The sequence below is a fragment of the Prionailurus bengalensis genome, chromosome D3 (assembly GCF_016509475.1).
Source record: "Prionailurus bengalensis isolate Pbe53 chromosome D3, Fcat_Pben_1.1_paternal_pri, whole genome shotgun sequence".
NCBI lineage: Eukaryota > Metazoa > Chordata > Mammalia > Carnivora > Felidae > Prionailurus > Prionailurus bengalensis.
The window spans coordinates 75,528,979-75,546,362 of record NC_057356.1 but is presented as its reverse complement, the minus strand read 5'-3'; the positions used below and the strand labels follow the sequence as shown (position 1 = coordinate 75,546,362).

The following is a 17,384-nucleotide window of genomic DNA, read 5'->3' as shown; positions in this document are numbered from 1 at the left end:
ACCTATCAGAATCCACATTTCATTGCTGCTTTTGTTGTAAGCAGCTGAATCTGTCAACTGTCCCACTGATCTACTATCATGTGGTTTCTTTTTGACAATGTCAGTGACTTCTGACCCTTTACCACTGTTATATGGTCAGTGTGTCCACGCTGTATTGAACAAGGGGCAGGACACTGCAGTATGACCCTCAGAAGACTTTAGTGACTTTCTTAAAGGAATCCATTGCAGGTTTGTAAATGGAGTCTTTCAAAATTCTTTTTAACTGCAATTGGGGGTAGGATGTATTAAAATGCAACATTTAGGGGGCATATAGCTGCATCCTCACTCAGAATGTCATCCTTTATGAGGATAAAAAGCATATAGAGATAATTAACTACCTTAAAAAAAGATTGTAACTTATCTAAATTTTTTCTGTTAGTTTTTAGTGAGATTTACTCTCTTAATTAGGACCTATTTAATGCTGTAAGGAAAACAAAACATTATTTACAGATATTGACTATATACCTAAATAAACATTTAAATTATAATACTAAAAATAAAAGTACCCTGTACAAATAAAAGCAAATACACCAAGTATCCAGTAATATTAGTGTGGCACTGAAATTATAATCTAGAAACAATCAATGGCATTCTTTTTCACTGTAAAGAAAATGTCACTGTTGTTGTTAAAACAGAGTTTAAGATACAGAATATTGCAAAACCTGAAGTAATTCCAATGAAAAAGAAAGTACATTTTCCCATGCATGCTGCACTGTAATATAAAAAAATTACATGAAGTAGGTTTTAATTTTTTTCTACATAAAAACAGTATTAATCTGTGAAAATGGCTAATATAGCTTTGATGTATAATTGAAAACATTTGGTTACAGGAAAGAAGCTGATGAACCTTAAGACAGAATGTAAGTAAAACCGAACGTGTGGGTTGACCAAGGCAAAGTGGCGTTACTTTGTAGAGCCGATCAATAGATATTAGCTTTAAAAAGAAAGATACGGAAAGAAGCTGCCGCATATTTTTTAAATGACAGGGTGAAGGTTTAAACTGTCTCAATCAAGACTCAATTTTTTCTTTCCAGTTTTTCCAGCTGTTCTCTTCCAGTTAAGGCTCTTCATTTCAAATAAATTTAATTAGTTCCAATTGATCATAGCTAACACTTATAAAGCTTTATCCATGCTTCTTTACTTTTATAAGGCAAGCGCTAACAAAGACTGCTAGGCTCAGATCAGTGTCCTAAGACAACATTCATACATCATTCTTTCTCACCCAAGAGAAAAATTCCAAACATAATTGTTCTACCTATAGCAAAGCACTAAATTATACTTCCTATTTAACTGGTCGGTTGTTTAATTAAGTTAATTGAAGAATTAAGTCACAGATTGCTACAAATATAGTATTAACATAACAATGCGTATCAGCCTAACTAGAGCTCCCAAACAAGAATTCATTCCAAGTACACGCAAGTAGGTCCAGGTCCGCCTTGATATACTTTCTATTTATTTTGTGAAAAGATACAATAGAGCAATTCAATTTAAGTAACCAAAAAACTCCCTGATTTTTCAAAGTCACTGGCTAAACTGGCCAGATTTCCCTTTTGTAGTACTTGTCCTCTACAATGGTGCTCATCCCAAAATAAGATTCTTGTGCCTGAAACAGGTTTCTCTCAACATATCTACCATATTTTTCATAACGTAATTTATATAGAATTCTAGTCAATAAAAGAAATAGGGTTTTCTTCTTAACCCTCACAAAAATCTATACCACATCTTAATCAAGTCACACAATTCAAAGGTAACCTAAACGATCTACAGGCTGCAACATGCTAGTTGCTCTGACAACACACGAAGGAAGCCTTTTCTAGTTATTTAAATTCTTTGAACATTCTTGCCCCTGGTACCCACAACATGAAGTGAATAAGTCAACTGATAAAAGCCATTCATCACATATGTTTAACTTAACTTTTTACAGATTAAAATACAGTTTAAATAGCATTAACTGACTCTCCAAGCTAGATTTTCATTTTTAAGCTTCTTTATACAAATAAAAGAACAGCCCTGTGCTATTTGCTGTCTCATGATGATGGTGGTGCATAATTTAAAATTTCAATGTACTGATTTAACAATGCTCACCTGAGTGTTCAAAAATTAAGCTTTTTTTTTTCCAGAGTACAAATTAAGTTATTCTATTACAAAGGCAACTTCTTTTCTTCTATGCATTAAACCACTACTTTCTATAGACTAGAGGGCCTTTAAAATTAACAGAGAATTAAAACGTACCTATAACACTTTAAAAAGCAATGATAACTGAATAAAGAACTAATTTTAAAAAATCTGGGGGCACCTGGGTGGCTCAGTTGGTTAAGCATCTGACTTTGGCTCAGGTCATGATCTCACAGTTTGTGAGTTCGAGCCCTGCACGGGGCTCCACGCTTGCAGTGTGTGGAGTCTGCTTGGGATTCTCTCTCTCTCTCTGCCCCTCCCCAACTTGCACTTTCTTTCTCTCTCGCCAAGTAAATAAATAAACTTAAAAGAAATGTTAAAAAAAAAAATCTGCAGGTGCAATCATCTCCTCTAGTCGCGACTGAAACAAAATCCGTAATTGTGCAATGCTAAATGATTTTCAGAAAAGTTGGGAGTTTCTGAAATCATATTTATATTTACATTTAAGTTGAAATGTTTTCAATCAATGAACTGACACATTCAAAGGATTAAAATGTAGCAGGTCACGGCCACCAGCATTTTTACTGAAAACCAGATGCGCCTCAATTTAGTCAACTACTTATTTGCAGCAGTAGCACAAGGCTCCAGGTTGTTGATTACATGCTTTGTAAATTTTCAAGGGAGATTATTAGGCTCCCTCAACTTCATTCCAGTGACAAAATTTTAAAGGCATTCAGGTCGTAACAGTAAAGAACCTACCACACAGAGCTTTAAGAGCTAAAAACCTCCCTCCATTTTTTTTTTTTAAAGTTTCTTTAGTTTTTGCTGAAAGTTTTACTGATGTTTTCCGGGCATGCTTCTTTCAAATTATTGATTGCTATTTTTTTTTTTAATGTGTATTCATTTTTGAAAGACAGAGGGAGACAGAGTGTGAGTGAGGGAGGGGCAGAGAGAGGGAGGGAGACACAGAATCTGAAGCAGGCTCCAGGCTCTGAGCTGTCAGCACAGAGTCCGACGCGGGGCTCAAACTCACAAACCGTGAGACCATGACCTGAGTGGAAGTTGGACACTCGGCCAACTGAGCCACCCAGGCACCCCTCAAATTACTGATTACTATTAAGTTACTACTTGTTGCTTCACAATAATTATGGATTTCTATGGTCAGATTTTACATAATAACCATCTATACAAAAATCAAAAGTTTATCATTCTTAATACCAATAAAAATATTTATAAGTAGGTTGTTTTTAATCCTCTGTACATTAAAGAAATTGAGCTGAATGCATTTGGAGATCCAGTAACTGAAACTGACTTAAGTCTATAAAAAGATAGGCTGAACATGTATAAACATAAAACACAGAATATGGAACCATACGTGGTATATAGTTTTCCTAAATTTTACTTTATTCCTTTAGTTATATAATAAATAATATAGGTAAGATTATTCAATATCTAAACGATGTAAATAACTTTAAAAAGCACAATCGACTTCTATAATATAGGTACAAAGAATATCTATTAAGTTTCCTTATACAGCCTACATTGCTGTTACAACTTTGGTATTCTTCAGTTTACCCTATAATTGCAAAACCTTTCATAAGGTGTATTCCTCTACACGTTTCAAGGCTTTAGTAATGATCCCAGCCTCTGAATTAGAAGGTCTCCAGGAAATCAAATGCACAGCTAGCAAGTTCATTGTTACAGCAACAATGAGCAAACCGAGACCAAATAAACACTTCTGCTTCTTTCCACTTCAAGATCAAAAGGACACTAAAGAGTCTCATAAAACTAAACATTCCATCAATACAAGTTTCCCTCTTTTCCATCAACATATTTAATCCCATTACAAATAATCTAAAAGCACATTCCAATACTGGATAAAGCTCATCCAGGTTATGTGAAAGATGTCCCTGCTCACCGGTTGTGATGTCATCATCTGCAAGGTCATGCTCTTCTTCCTGGACTTTGGCTTCTGGCCCCAGGGCATCAGGAGCAGTGCTGACAGTCTGCATGGCTTCTGCTGAAACTCCAGCTACAACAAATGGAATCACAAGGGTTAGTTTTAAAAACTAAAAGAAAGCTGCACCCAAACTCTTAAAGCTTTTTAATTTACCTACTAGATACAAATGCAATACATTAAAACACACACACACACACACACACACACACACACTAAATTCACCACAATTAGGAAGAGTCACAAATTAATGAACAAAATATTCACATGTGCTCTATTTCTTTGTACCCATATATGTACACAGGTACAAACTACACTGACTCAACTCAGTTCTGGGAAAAACAGAAAAAGGATGCTTCAATAAATTACATTTTTACTTGATTCCTTCCAACATTTTTACTACAGTTATTTTAGGTGATCTAGACGTAATTATGCTGCAAAGAGGGGGGGAAAAACCCTAAAAGTGAAGGACCACTTTAAAAGTTTACTTCTTTTTAATATTAGTTTGCTTACAATTTGGGGGCTAGAAGGCCGAAATGCCGACAAGCGCTCTGGGTCTATGTAAGACACCTGAAATGCACCACCTCAAAGTGGACACTATCACTGTCTATGGAGGAAGTAGACAGGAGATCTGATAATTAGCACACTGAAAAAACCTAACAGAAGCAGACGGATGAACTAGATCCGGGGCCAGAAGCTTCCATTCTGTAAATTACCTGAGAAACTTGCCAGCTGAGGCAAATGTCTTTTCCTTATAAGCTATTTTTCCACTTTTGAAGATATATTTTGTTGCCAATTTGCATATACTACGTTATTTCTAATTTGGCAATGGATAGTAGGGCATCTCAGTATTTTTCATATGGTTATTCAACGGATATTACTAAATCATGAAATACAAAAATTTCACCACTGGAAGTTACTTCAGGAATTGAACCTTTTTTTTTTTTTTTTTTTTTTTTTTTTTTTTTTTTTTTTTTTTTAAGGAATTGAGCCTTCTAATCAATCTTTTAAATAAGCACTTCAAGAACTACATCCATTGTGGGGCGCCTGGGTGGCGCAGTCGGTTAAGCGTCCGACTTCAGCCAGGTCACGATCTCGCGGTCCGTGAGTTCGAGCCCCGCGTCAGGCTCTGGGCTGATGGCTCAGAGCCTGGAGCCTGTTTCCGATTCTGTGTCTCCCTCTCTCTGCCCCTCCCCCGTTCATGCTCTGTCTCTCTCTGTCCCAAAAATAAATAAACGTTGAAAAAAAAAATTAAAAAAAAAAAAAGAACTACATCCATTGTATCCATCAAAATATTTTAAAAATCAAAGCTCTAAATATTCAAGGGCTTCTTTTTTTTTCCTCCAACGTATATTAACTTAAACGTTTCTGCGTGAAATTCAGTCCTGCTGCGTCAGGTTTACCAAAGTCACCAAGAGACGGAAATCTCAGTCTTTAAGCACCTGAATGATCCAGAGCTAAATCTACCAGGACACAGTTCCAAGACCTAATGACTTCAGTTTGGGGAAGAGGACATACCACGTTAGAACCACCACTTTGCTCAAAACTGCTCTGATACAAAAATAAAGGGTCAATAGGTGGTCCCTGATGAATGTCAAACGAAAAGCCATTCTTCTGTGGAATCATTTTGTTGTTGGGCTTTCAAGATAAGATTCTAAAATAAAGGAGGAAGATTACCAAAAATATACTGTGAAGTTAATTACTTAATAATGGCTTTCAGTAAAATAACCACAGAGGGGAGGAAATAAGGTAAATGCCACATTTCTAAAGATTTATTGCTTAAACACAAAATCAAAGATGGCCTATTAAATCAAAATGCAAATCTCTGAAAACTCTGTCTCGTTTCTTAATAGTTGATAATTTTTGAAAATGATAGAGAAATAGGGAAAAGATATTAAGGAACAGTTGAAAAAAATTTTTTTAATGTTTGTTTATTTTTGAAAGAGAGAGAGAGAGAGAGAGAGAGAGAGCCTGAGCAGGGGAGGGTTACAGAGAGAGAGGGAGACACAGAATCCGGAGAAGGCTCCAGGCTCCGAGCCATCAGCACAGAGCCTGATGTGGGGCTCGAACTCACAACCCATCAGATCATGACCTGAGCCGAAGTCGGATGCCTAACCGACTGAGCCACCCAGACGCCCCAAGGAACAGTTTAGATAGTAACAATCTTTTTTAGTATTTTCCTTTCCTATAAAATTGAAGGATTCAATAAAAATGAAGCTATTATTTGCAGTAACAGGTTTATAAATCCATTTAAATTTATCTCATTTAATCAGAGAGGTTAAGTAATTGCTCACTATAATACAGCTACTAAATTCCAGAACCCGTATGGACACATAGGTCTTTGATTTCAAACCCCAATATCCTTTCTCCATGAAGTTCTTACAGGGACTGAGTTCCTCAGGGCAGGGTGAGAAGAATGTACACAGAATATCACAACATAACCATGAAAAATCATGGAATCACACAATACTGAATAAACAACACTGTCAAGCCCTCCATGAAGTTCTTGTGCTGTGCCTGGTAACTACTCAACTGTGGGGCATTCAATTCCTTGAGACAGAGCTTAAAGAGCAAACACGTAGATCTCAAACCAACCAAGGCTGAAAGACTAAGAGGTAGCTATGCTGAAACTGGTTCTTTGATTAATGCTTTTTCCCAAAGTTATAAAATCGTTTCTCTCTCGATAGAAAAAAAAAAAGAAAATGTAAAAAAAGAAAAAAGAAAACTATAGATCAGTATCGCTGATAGTCTCAAAAGTCCTAAACAAAATGTAAGGAAATAGAATTCAACAACATACACAAGGAATTATACACCATGACCAATGGAGTTTTAGTTCCAGAATGCAAGTCTAGTTCTATATTCAAACACCAATCAACGTAAACCCAAATAGTAACAGGCTAAAGAAGAAAAAGCATACGATCATAGCTGTCATTTGACAAAATTCAACATCAACCCATGATTTAAAAAAACAATAATAAAACTCCCAGAAAAATGGGAACAGAGATGAACTTCTTCACTTAATAAAGAGCATCTGCTAAAAATCTATAGTTAATATTGTACTTAATGGTGAAGAACGGAATGCTTTCCTCCTGTGATCAGGAATGAAGCAAAGATATCCACACTCACCACTCATATAACATAGCATTAAAAGTTCTAGCCAGTGTAATAAAGCAAGAAAAGAACATGGACACATTTGGAGTGGATGAAGTAAACTGTCCCTATCTGAGGATACAATGATTGTTCACATAGAAAATCCAAAGGAATCTATAAAAAACTGAGTGAGTTCAGTAAGGCTGCAGAATACAAGAAAAAAAAACTGATCAACTGTATTTTTATATGCTAGCAATGAAACTAAATTTTAAAAAAATGCTACTAACAATGGTTCAAAAAGCTGAAATACTTAGATGTAAATCTAAAAGAAACATATACAACAGGAATTGTAGGCTGAAAGCTACAAAATCCTGACCCCTCCCCCCCACCCCGCAAAAAAAATCAAAGATGTAAATAAATGAAATGGAGAGACATACCGTGTTCATGTCCTGGAATATTCAACACAGTAAAGATGTTAATTCTCCATAAATTGATATATAGGTTTAATGCAATTTGTGTCAAAATCTCGGCACAATTTTTTTGTAGATACAGACAAAATTATTCTAAAATTAAATGGAAAGACACAGGAACTAGAATAGCTAGAAGAACTCTGGGGGGGAAGAAAAGGAAAAGGTAGGGGAAAAAAAGTCTATTCCATTTCCAGACTTATTATATAAGTTTATTAAAACTATGTGGTTTTCGGTTAATGGAACAAAACAGAGGACCAAGAAAAAAGATGCAAACAAACATGCACATCCGATTTTTGACAGAGGTGCAAGCAATTCAAGGGGGGAAAGTAATCTCGTCAACAGGTGGGCTATTACAACTGGACGTCCATAGGCAAAAATACGAACCTTGACCTAAGGCCCACACCGTATACAAAAATTAACTAAAACTGATCATGGACTTAAACGTAGAACATAAAATTATAAACTTTTAGAAAAAAAGAGAAAATCCTGGAGATCGAAGGCTAGAGATGACACCAAAAGCACAGTCCATAAAAGAAGAAATAGCGGACATAGACTTCAACAAAATTCGACTTTTGCTCTGCAAAAGACCCCATTAAGAGGATAAAAAAACAAACTAAAGACTGGGACAAAAGATTCACAAATCACATACCCAACAAGGGACTAGTGCTTAACCTATATGAGGAACTATGTATTTATTTTTTAACTTTTAAAGATTTTTTTTTTAAGTAGTCTCCATACCCAATGGGCTCAAACTCACAACCCTGAGATTAAGACTCACATGCTCTATGGACTGAACCAGCAAGGTGCCCCTCTGTAAGAAACCCTGAAAACTCTACAGCAAACAGTCTGGCGGTTCCTCAAAAGGTTAAACAGAATTATCATATAAACCCAGCAACTGTACTCCCAGGGAATGAAAACCTATATCCACACTGACTTGTACATGAATGTTCGCAGCAGCATTATTCATAAAAGCCAAAGGGTGCAAACAATGTGAATTGTCCATCAACTGAATATATGAATATGTCACAATTTATCACATAATAAATTGGTGTATTCACACAATGGAGTATTAATCAGCAATACAGAGAAATGAAGTATTAAGTAAAAGAAACCAGTCACGACACGCCACATGTTGTATGATTCCATTTACATGAAACGTCCCAAATAGGCAAATCTATACACATAAAGTACAGTTGTGGTCACTTAGGGCTACGAGACCTGGGGAAAATGGGGAATGATACTATGGATGCACAGTTTCTTTTGGGGTGATGAAAATGTTCAGAAATTGCGGTGAGGGTTGCACAACTTTGAATACACTAAAAACCACTGAAATGTAAACTTTCAGGGGTGAATTTAATGGCATGTGAATGATACTCGATAAAGTTATTTTTAAAAGTTTGCCTTCTAACATTTCGGATGAACCACAGCATCCAGACTACTCCTGGGTACTCTCTTGACACCTTTTCTACTAGGCAGCTGAAGAAAAAAGAGGGGGGAAGAGCCACATAAAACATTTATGAGTAAGAAAAAATGTGCCATGAATATTATGTTTACGAAAGCAGTAATGTTCCATTTTTCATTTTAAAAAAAACCAAATCATATTATTGATTTTGACCATTTGTGTAACTCATTCTGTTGGTCCTCACAGTCAAAATATCTGGGTTATTTTGGTACCAGTCAATAAAAAGATACTGGTTTGATCACTTCAAAATTACACATATACTTTACTTTTTAAAGATAAGTTTTTAACTATCCTAATTTCAGTCAAACTGGACATGGGGTTGGCAACAAAATACCTAAGATTCCTAACTTGTGTTGAGAGATCTCAGGGGAAGAGATATGGGGAATGGGAAAGACCACATTACTGCCATCAACTCTCAAGTCCAAATGCTACAGATCATTAAAAACTAATTTTAACAGTTCACTTTGAGGAAACGATAGAACCTCTTCCTTTTGAACTTTTGGACCATACAGTCTGGCACAAGACGAGTAAAACTATTATTTAATCCCTCTAAGCATGGTAATCATTATCTGCAAGAGAAGGAATGACATTAAAACAATTCCCAGCCACATCTTGGCTGTTTCTTATCTCCACAGTATTTAATTACGTGTTATATTACCATCTTACGTTTGCAGGCCAACATTACAGCAGATATTCTGTAAAAGGCCAAACTATCCTGTAAAAGGCCAAAAAAAGGATCTAAATCGAGCCAGTAGCTGCTGGACGCTAGGGGTGTGGACAAGACGACTAACTGTAAAATGGTATTAGTAAATATTTCAGAGTAATGAAAATAATCTATATGCTGTTTGTGGAAGTGGGGACAGGACTATCTACATTTGCTAAAAACCCAAAGAAGGGTAAATTTACCAGAAAAGGGTGAATTTTACTACGTATAAATCATACCTCAATAAATCTAACTTAAAAAAGAAACAGATACAATAGAAGGTATTACATCACTGTCACTAAAGAGAACTGAGGATTATGCCAGAACACAATGCTGTTTTCCATGAAACAGAAAGACTAGAGAAAATTGTTTTACTTTCTTTTTGGTATAAAAAAACTAAACATTTTCAAGCATAAAAGTCACTATCCACTCTCAATAAGATGATGAAATATTCCTGACAAATATGAAGAAAAGTCCACTTAGAAGATAGTTATATGAGGGTGCCTGGGTGGCTCAATCGGTTAAGTGTCTCATCTTCATTTTGGCTCAGGTCATAATCTCACAGTTCGTGAGTTCAAGCCCTGCTTCAAGCTCTTCACTGATAGCACGGACCCTGCTTGAGAGTCTCTTTGTCCCTCCCCCCGCTTGCACGTGCACGCGCGCACGCACACACACACACACACACACACACATCAAGCTCTCTAAAAATAAATTTAAAAAGAAAAGAAAATACTTATCTGGAAGCCTCAGTTTCTTGTATATTTTTTTAAGTTTATTTATTTTGAGAGAGAGAGAGAGAGAGAGCGAGCGAGCACACACGTGGGGGAGGCAGAGGTGAAGAGAGAAGGACAGAATCCCAAGCAGCCTCTGCGCTGTTAGCACAGAGCCCAACGCAGAGCTCGATCCCATAAACCATGGGATCATGACCCGAGCAGAAATCAAGAGTCAGATGCTTAACCTACTGAGCCACCCAGGCACCTCTCTTGCATATTGATAATAAAGATTGCAAAGGTTGTTCACTAGTTATATGGTGGTACTTTGCTATTTTCTTACACACTTGATGTAAGAGAACTTATTTCTCAAACGGCACCATAAAATCTAAGACTTAGTTACTTTCTGAGTATCCCCAAAATACTTGGCAATCATGAACATTTCATAAATACACCTTGTATGGGGCGCCTGGATGGCTCAGTAGGTTAAGCAACTAACTCTTGATTTCGGCTCGGGTCATGATCCCACAGTTGGGATCAAACCCCACACTGGGTTCTGTGCTGATAGCACGGAGTCTGCTTGGGACTCTCTCCCTCTCTCGCTCTGCCCCTCCCCTGCTCACATCCTGTCTCTCAAAATAAACTTAAAAAAAAAAAAAATCTTGAATAGAACTGAATACTTTCAATCCCATGATACAAATTTGTTATTTAAATATACCAAGAAAACAGGAGTTTTCTCAGGTTTTTAAATATACCAAGAAAAGCAAGCGTTGGGGAAAGATATACAACAAAAAGGTACAGTAAAGAGATGATAATGAGGTATACAGATAGTATTAAAAAGAAGATACAAAAAATAGAAAGACACAAGATACTTAAAACACCGGTTAGTTCCCAAATCCAGATTTCACAAAATAAAAAGAAAAAAAAAATGAATGTATACTATGCCAGACAATAGGTGTCTATAAATTGGTTCTATACTGCGAATCAGGAGGAAAACAAGGGAAAAATGGGATGGAACAGGAAACAGGTCTGAGTAAGTTTGGACACGCAGTGAAAGGGGGAGGGTGGGCTGTGGCTGGCAGCAGTAAGAGAGAGAGGGCAGGAGGACGATTAGGAGCTCTCCATGGCATCTGGATTCTAAACACTGAGATCACCATTCATTGTGAGATTATGCACAAACACACACACTTGTCTCTTTGTACACAGTGTTTTAAACACTTTAGAGAAACAATTTTTTTAATGTAAATATGGGATATAGTTTTCAAAGTCAATGGAATAAAACAGCACTTGCCTGTCCACATCAGCAAAATCAGGTACATTATTTTAAAATTTATTTTCAAGAGCTTCAAATTACCTTCATAAACATTTTTGTCCTACTGGCTAATACCATCTGAGTAAGGGTAAATAATAGGAACTCACAAGATCTCAGTGTCATGTGATTAACTTAATAATCAAAGATTAAATACTAAATTTTAATAGAGTAACATTTAAAATACAGCGCTTAATCCATACTGGAATATAAAACCATTTGAGTTCATTATAATTTTATTATCTTATTGAAGATTAGATGGATGAAAATGACAAACAATACTGTTAGGATTCAGAAAACTATATACCACAATGCTTATAAATATTAACAAAAATTATATTTCTCATTCCCACAATAATATAGATTTCCACAGAGATTGAAAAATGGATCTAAAAGAATAGCAGGTATTTTTATTTCATCAGCTTCTCACAATTGTGGCTTTCCAGTGGTCCAATTAAGGTATACTAGAGGCAATAATTTGCTGGGAACATTTACTTTGAATAAAGTAAAATGTAACAATAAGGAAGGGAGTACATGTGTACCTAGAGTTTATTTTCAGGCAGAAGGCTTGAATTTATTGGAAGCAGATCTCTGCAGTGACTGACCACACTGCCCCACATTCCCCACAATCCTTATGACAGACAGACGGCCTGCCTCGCATTAATTCACTTCACACGACTTCTATCGATCCACAGCCGGTTCCCTAGTCTCTCTGCACACATTGCCTGTCTGGCTGCCTACATCCACATCAGCACATACACACAAAGGCCAGAGAAAGATAACCTTTTGCTTCCCATTAAAGACACAGTATCCACTTTTCCTTCCACAATACCATCAAAAAAATAAAATACAACAGTACAGGTGTCTCCGAGAAAAGTCTTCCTGCGTGAAGTGTTGGAAATATTCACCCCTTGTTCTAAATAGAGATCCTCTCAATTTATTGAAAACAAGTTAGTTTATGAAGGGCCACAAAGTAATTACAGAAATGAAAAATATAGTTAAAAATAAGCAACATGTCTTCAAGCCTGCACAAGAATATAATAATCCTTTGGTAACATGAGCTCTGATGGTTACTTTTAAGGAAATGAAATACATTTTTCTTATTAGCATTTTGATTTTTTTTTTTTAGAAAATTGTTCTCACATAAAATGTAATTATAAACAATTCTGAAAGCAACAAAAGAAACACTTACTGAAATATACACAAGGAACAGAAAACTCAGGAAGCACACCAAAAGAATATTAAGAGCATAAAGCTACTGTTCCTCTTTCTGAACAAGAACCTGAAAAAAATGATCCATGGTAAAAATCACACCTAATACTTTTAATTCATTGCATGTACTTTTTCAAAGATTTCTGTTTGATTTGCAGGCTATGAGCTGACTCAACACCAATTTTGGTTTCAGAAGACACAATAAAACAAAGATTTATTGTTCAACCTACAACATGTTGAGAAACAACGGCAAATCTGTCTTGACATACAACCGTACTAGAGTATAAACTTAATATTACAACCTTGAATGATTTAGAAACCTAAATTATAAGCAGAATTATATATCTCAGAACGAGCAAAGTATATTCTTGTGGAGAAGAAACTACCTTGGAAACCTATGGATTTTCACTTTTTGGCTAGAATTAATTACCCAGGCAGAGGTTACACCATCTCTGGTGTAGTAACACAATGCACGAAATGCAGTACAGCAAATATGTTGTTCTTTCTAACAGCGACATGCTACTTTAGAAATCAAAGAATGGGAAACTGATGAATGCTGCTGACACGAAGGAGAGCTTTTTTTTTTTTATTGACTCATCCCATTTCTGAGATAATTAAAAAAAATTTTTTTAATGTTTATTTCTGAGAGAGAGAGAGATGGGGGAGGTACAGAGAGAGAGAGGGAGACACAGAATCTGAAGCAGGCTCCAGACTCTGAGCTGTCAGCACAGAGCCCAATGCAGGACTCGAACTCATGGACCGCGAGATCATGGCCTGAGCCGAAGTTGGATGGCCAAAAGACTGAGCCACCCAAGCACCCCTAAGGATAGCTTTAAAATCAGGAAGATTTGCTTGGCCCTGAAAAATGGGAAAGCTCTGAATGAGACAAGTGGACATTGCCAATATGAGCAAAGAGAAGCCATTGGAATGACAAAGATAGGAAATCATGCAAAGTTCCTTCACTATCTTTAATATTCATGGAGCACCTAGGTGACTGGGTACCAAACCCACAGCACGTACTACAGATACAAAGGTGAAAGAGACATAGCCTTAGGTCCTAAGAAGCTCACATGTGAGGTGAGGTCATGGGAACTCATTAAAGAAATTTAAAGCATGAGAATTTTATTTTTGTTTTAAAAAGATCTCTCTTTAAGCAATGTGAAGAATGATTTGGAAGGACTCAAAAGCTGAGGTAGCAATAAGGTCAATAATTTTAAAACCATACTACTTGGAACCCCATGAGTTCCCAAGAAGTGCCAGAAGGAAGACCTCCAACCTTCCCCGACGTTACCTTTTTATATGTGGGTATATGTGTGTAAGTTTTCATTTGAAGAGAGAATACCACTTAAAAAAAAAAAAAAGCACTGAAAACCACGGATTTAGATTTTTTAAAAATACAGTAATAAACGTGGAGAAAATCAAGGTTGTTTTCACAAAAAACATATGGAAGGAGAAGGGGCTCTGAACACAGAGGAGGGCAAAGAAGGAAGATTCATTCATCAACTTTTTCTGAATGATGGTTATGCTGGGCAAGATGAATAAAAATGAAGTGTGTGGGGGAGGGGAATGAAGGACTTTACACTAGAGAAACTTCTAGCCATGTAAAAAATAAAGAGGGGCGCCTGGGTGGCGCAGTCGGTTAAGCGTCCGACTTCAGCCAGGTCACGATCTCGCGGTCCGGGAGTTCGAGCCCCACGTCGGGCTCTGGGCTGATGGCTCAGAGCCTGGAGCCTGTTTCTGATTCTGTGTCTCCCTCTCTCTCTGCCCCTCCCCCGTTCATGCTCTGTCTCTCTCTGTCCCAAAAATAAATAAACGTTGAAAAAAAAAATTAAAAAAAAAATAAAGATTTATAAGTGCATAGTGAAAATAGTGTCCATCTGAAGAAAAATCAATTAAGTCTGTTTGGGAGGGGGTGACGAAGAGAATACACGTCAAAAACAACCTCATGGGAAGGAAATACTTGAGTTGGGTCTTGAAGTACGTATGAGAATTTGTCACGGAATGACACTAAGTGAAGAAAATTCCAGGAAGACAGCACATGTTAAAGGACCCTGGTGGATTTACAGAACTGGGCAGCAGAATGTAAGAAGTGAGGAGAGGCAAAAATGAGGATAAAAGGACATTTAAAGTCAAAGCCCTAGAGGCAGTTAGAAACAAGGTGCTAAGAGGGGTGCCTGGCTGGTTCAGTCAGTTGAGCATCAACTTCAGCTCAGGTCATGATCTCACGATTAGTAGGTTTGAGCCCCACGTTGGACTTTGCGCTGACAGCACAGAGCCTGCTTTAGATTCTCTGTCTCCCTGTCTCTCTCTCTGCCCCTCCCATGCTTGCACTCTCTCAAACGTAAACAGGGTGCTAAGAGATAATATGAAGCAGGAAAGGAGTGTGGGTTTTTTTATTAAGAAAAAAAAAAGTTTATTTATTTATTTATTTAGAGAATGAGAGAGAGTGCGCAAGCAGGGGAGAGGGGCACAGGGACAGAGAGAGAATCTTAAGCAGGTTCCACTCTCAATGCAGAGCCCGACACAGGGCTCAATCTCAAGAACTGTAAGATCACGACCTGAACCAAAATCAAGAGTTGGATGCTTAACCGACTGAGCCACCCCAGCATCCCTGTTTTTATTCTTTAAAGCTTCCTTGTGGTATGTGGAAAGACCAGGTCAGCAGGTGGTAAATATAATCACGAGATTGCTGGGGTTGGTAGCTATGTAATGACAATAAATGTAACTTTAATACTTGAGATTTTAGGGTAAGGATAACCCTATGACTTCTATTTCTTATCATCAGAGTAGTCCAGAAATTCAGTTTGTATACAGCCAGCAGTAGCTGTTAGAAAACAATTACGAAGGCAGAGAGTTTGACTATACTAGCAGACAGTCTGAGAGAGGCAACCAATGAAAAGCAGTAACTTCTGGACACCTAGCCAAGATGCTCTGTGTTCTTGTTTACAAGCCAATGAATACAAAAGACGATGATGTGCTACTTATTAAATTCAATGATAGACATAAGTGGTTAAGGTTAGCACAGCACCTAGGATGCTCAATAAATAAATAGCACAATAATATTATTACCATTGCTTATGTTATTACTAATTTTGGCTTGTTTTATTTAATTTTCAATATTCATCTTTTTTTCTATCTGATGAACCCATTTACTTAGGTCTTTTTTTTTTTTTTTAACGTGATTAAGCCTCAATTCCTGGCTTTTAGAGCTACATTTCCAGATATTTTATGACATCTGTTTATATATAAGCCATTTGAAGGCAAAAAAACTTTGAACAAATATTTATATTTCAAAGAACCAATTTATCTTAAGATTACTTGTTACTACCAATTGTGTTGTTTTTAAATATCTACATACACCCAGGAATAGGAAAGCTTTTGACCTCTTAATGCCTTAACACACAATGCTTAATGGACTTGAAAATAAAGACACAGGAATCTTGTTTTAATATCCTAGTGGATGACACACTTAATTGGCAACAATATGCTAGAAGATCACACTATAAGGCATGTGATATTCCAATACTTTAAGTAACTTAAACACTGTGATGTGCTCTGACTTTGAGAATATTAAGTTCTTCTATATGTAAGAAAAACATTCAGATGGATGAAATCCATAAAAAATGATAAGTCTAGATAGTAAATAAGTAAGTAGCTTGTAAGACTACAGGCAAACGCTTAAGATGTATTAAGTGCAGATAGTAAGTCAATGACCTAAGAGATATGTTATATATTAAAAAGGATGAGGCAAGCAAGAATGCTACTTACATAGAGAAATGAAAGAAAAGACTAAGTCATAAGATAGAATGTAAAGCTATTACAGTTCTAGGAAAAAATCTGCATGACCTTGGGTTTGCCAATGAGTTTTCAGATACAATACCAAAAACATGAGTCATGAAAGAAACCGATAAACTAGATGTTATCCAAAACTTCTGTCCGATAAGTGACAAATAACAGACTGGAAGAAAATATCAGAAAATTAGACATCTGTCAAAGGACTTGTACCCAGTATATATAAAGAACTCTGAAGACCCAACAATAAGAAAACAGGCAACCTAATAAAAAGTAAGCTAAGCAAAAGGCATAATATCAGACATTTCACCAAAGAGGATATAAAGATGGGAAATAATCACGTGAAAACTTGTTCAACGTCATTAGTTGTTAGGGAAATGCAAATTAAAATCACAGTGAGATACCACTGCACATATCAAATACCTAACGAAAAAAAAAAACAAAACCTAACAACATCAAATGCTAGTAAGGATACAGAACAATAGAAAATACCTACCACCACTCATTGCTAGTAGGAATGTAAAA

At 36.5% G+C, this 17,384-nt stretch overlaps 1 protein-coding gene across 9 annotated transcripts in view; it reads right to left on the bottom strand.

Annotated features, from left to right (window-relative positions):
- WDR7 (WD repeat domain 7) overlaps nucleotides 1–17,384 on the bottom strand; it is a 360,496-nt gene that overhangs the window by 197,746 nt on the left and 145,366 nt on the right. For all 9 annotated transcript variants that reach the window (XM_043558949.1, XM_043558946.1, XM_043558954.1 and 6 more), the window contains one exon: nucleotides 4,073–4,186. In XM_043558949.1, coding sequence (XP_043414884.1) covers nucleotides 4,073–4,186 — 114 coding nt within the window. The remainder of the gene's footprint in view (nucleotides 1–4,072; nucleotides 4,187–17,384) is intronic.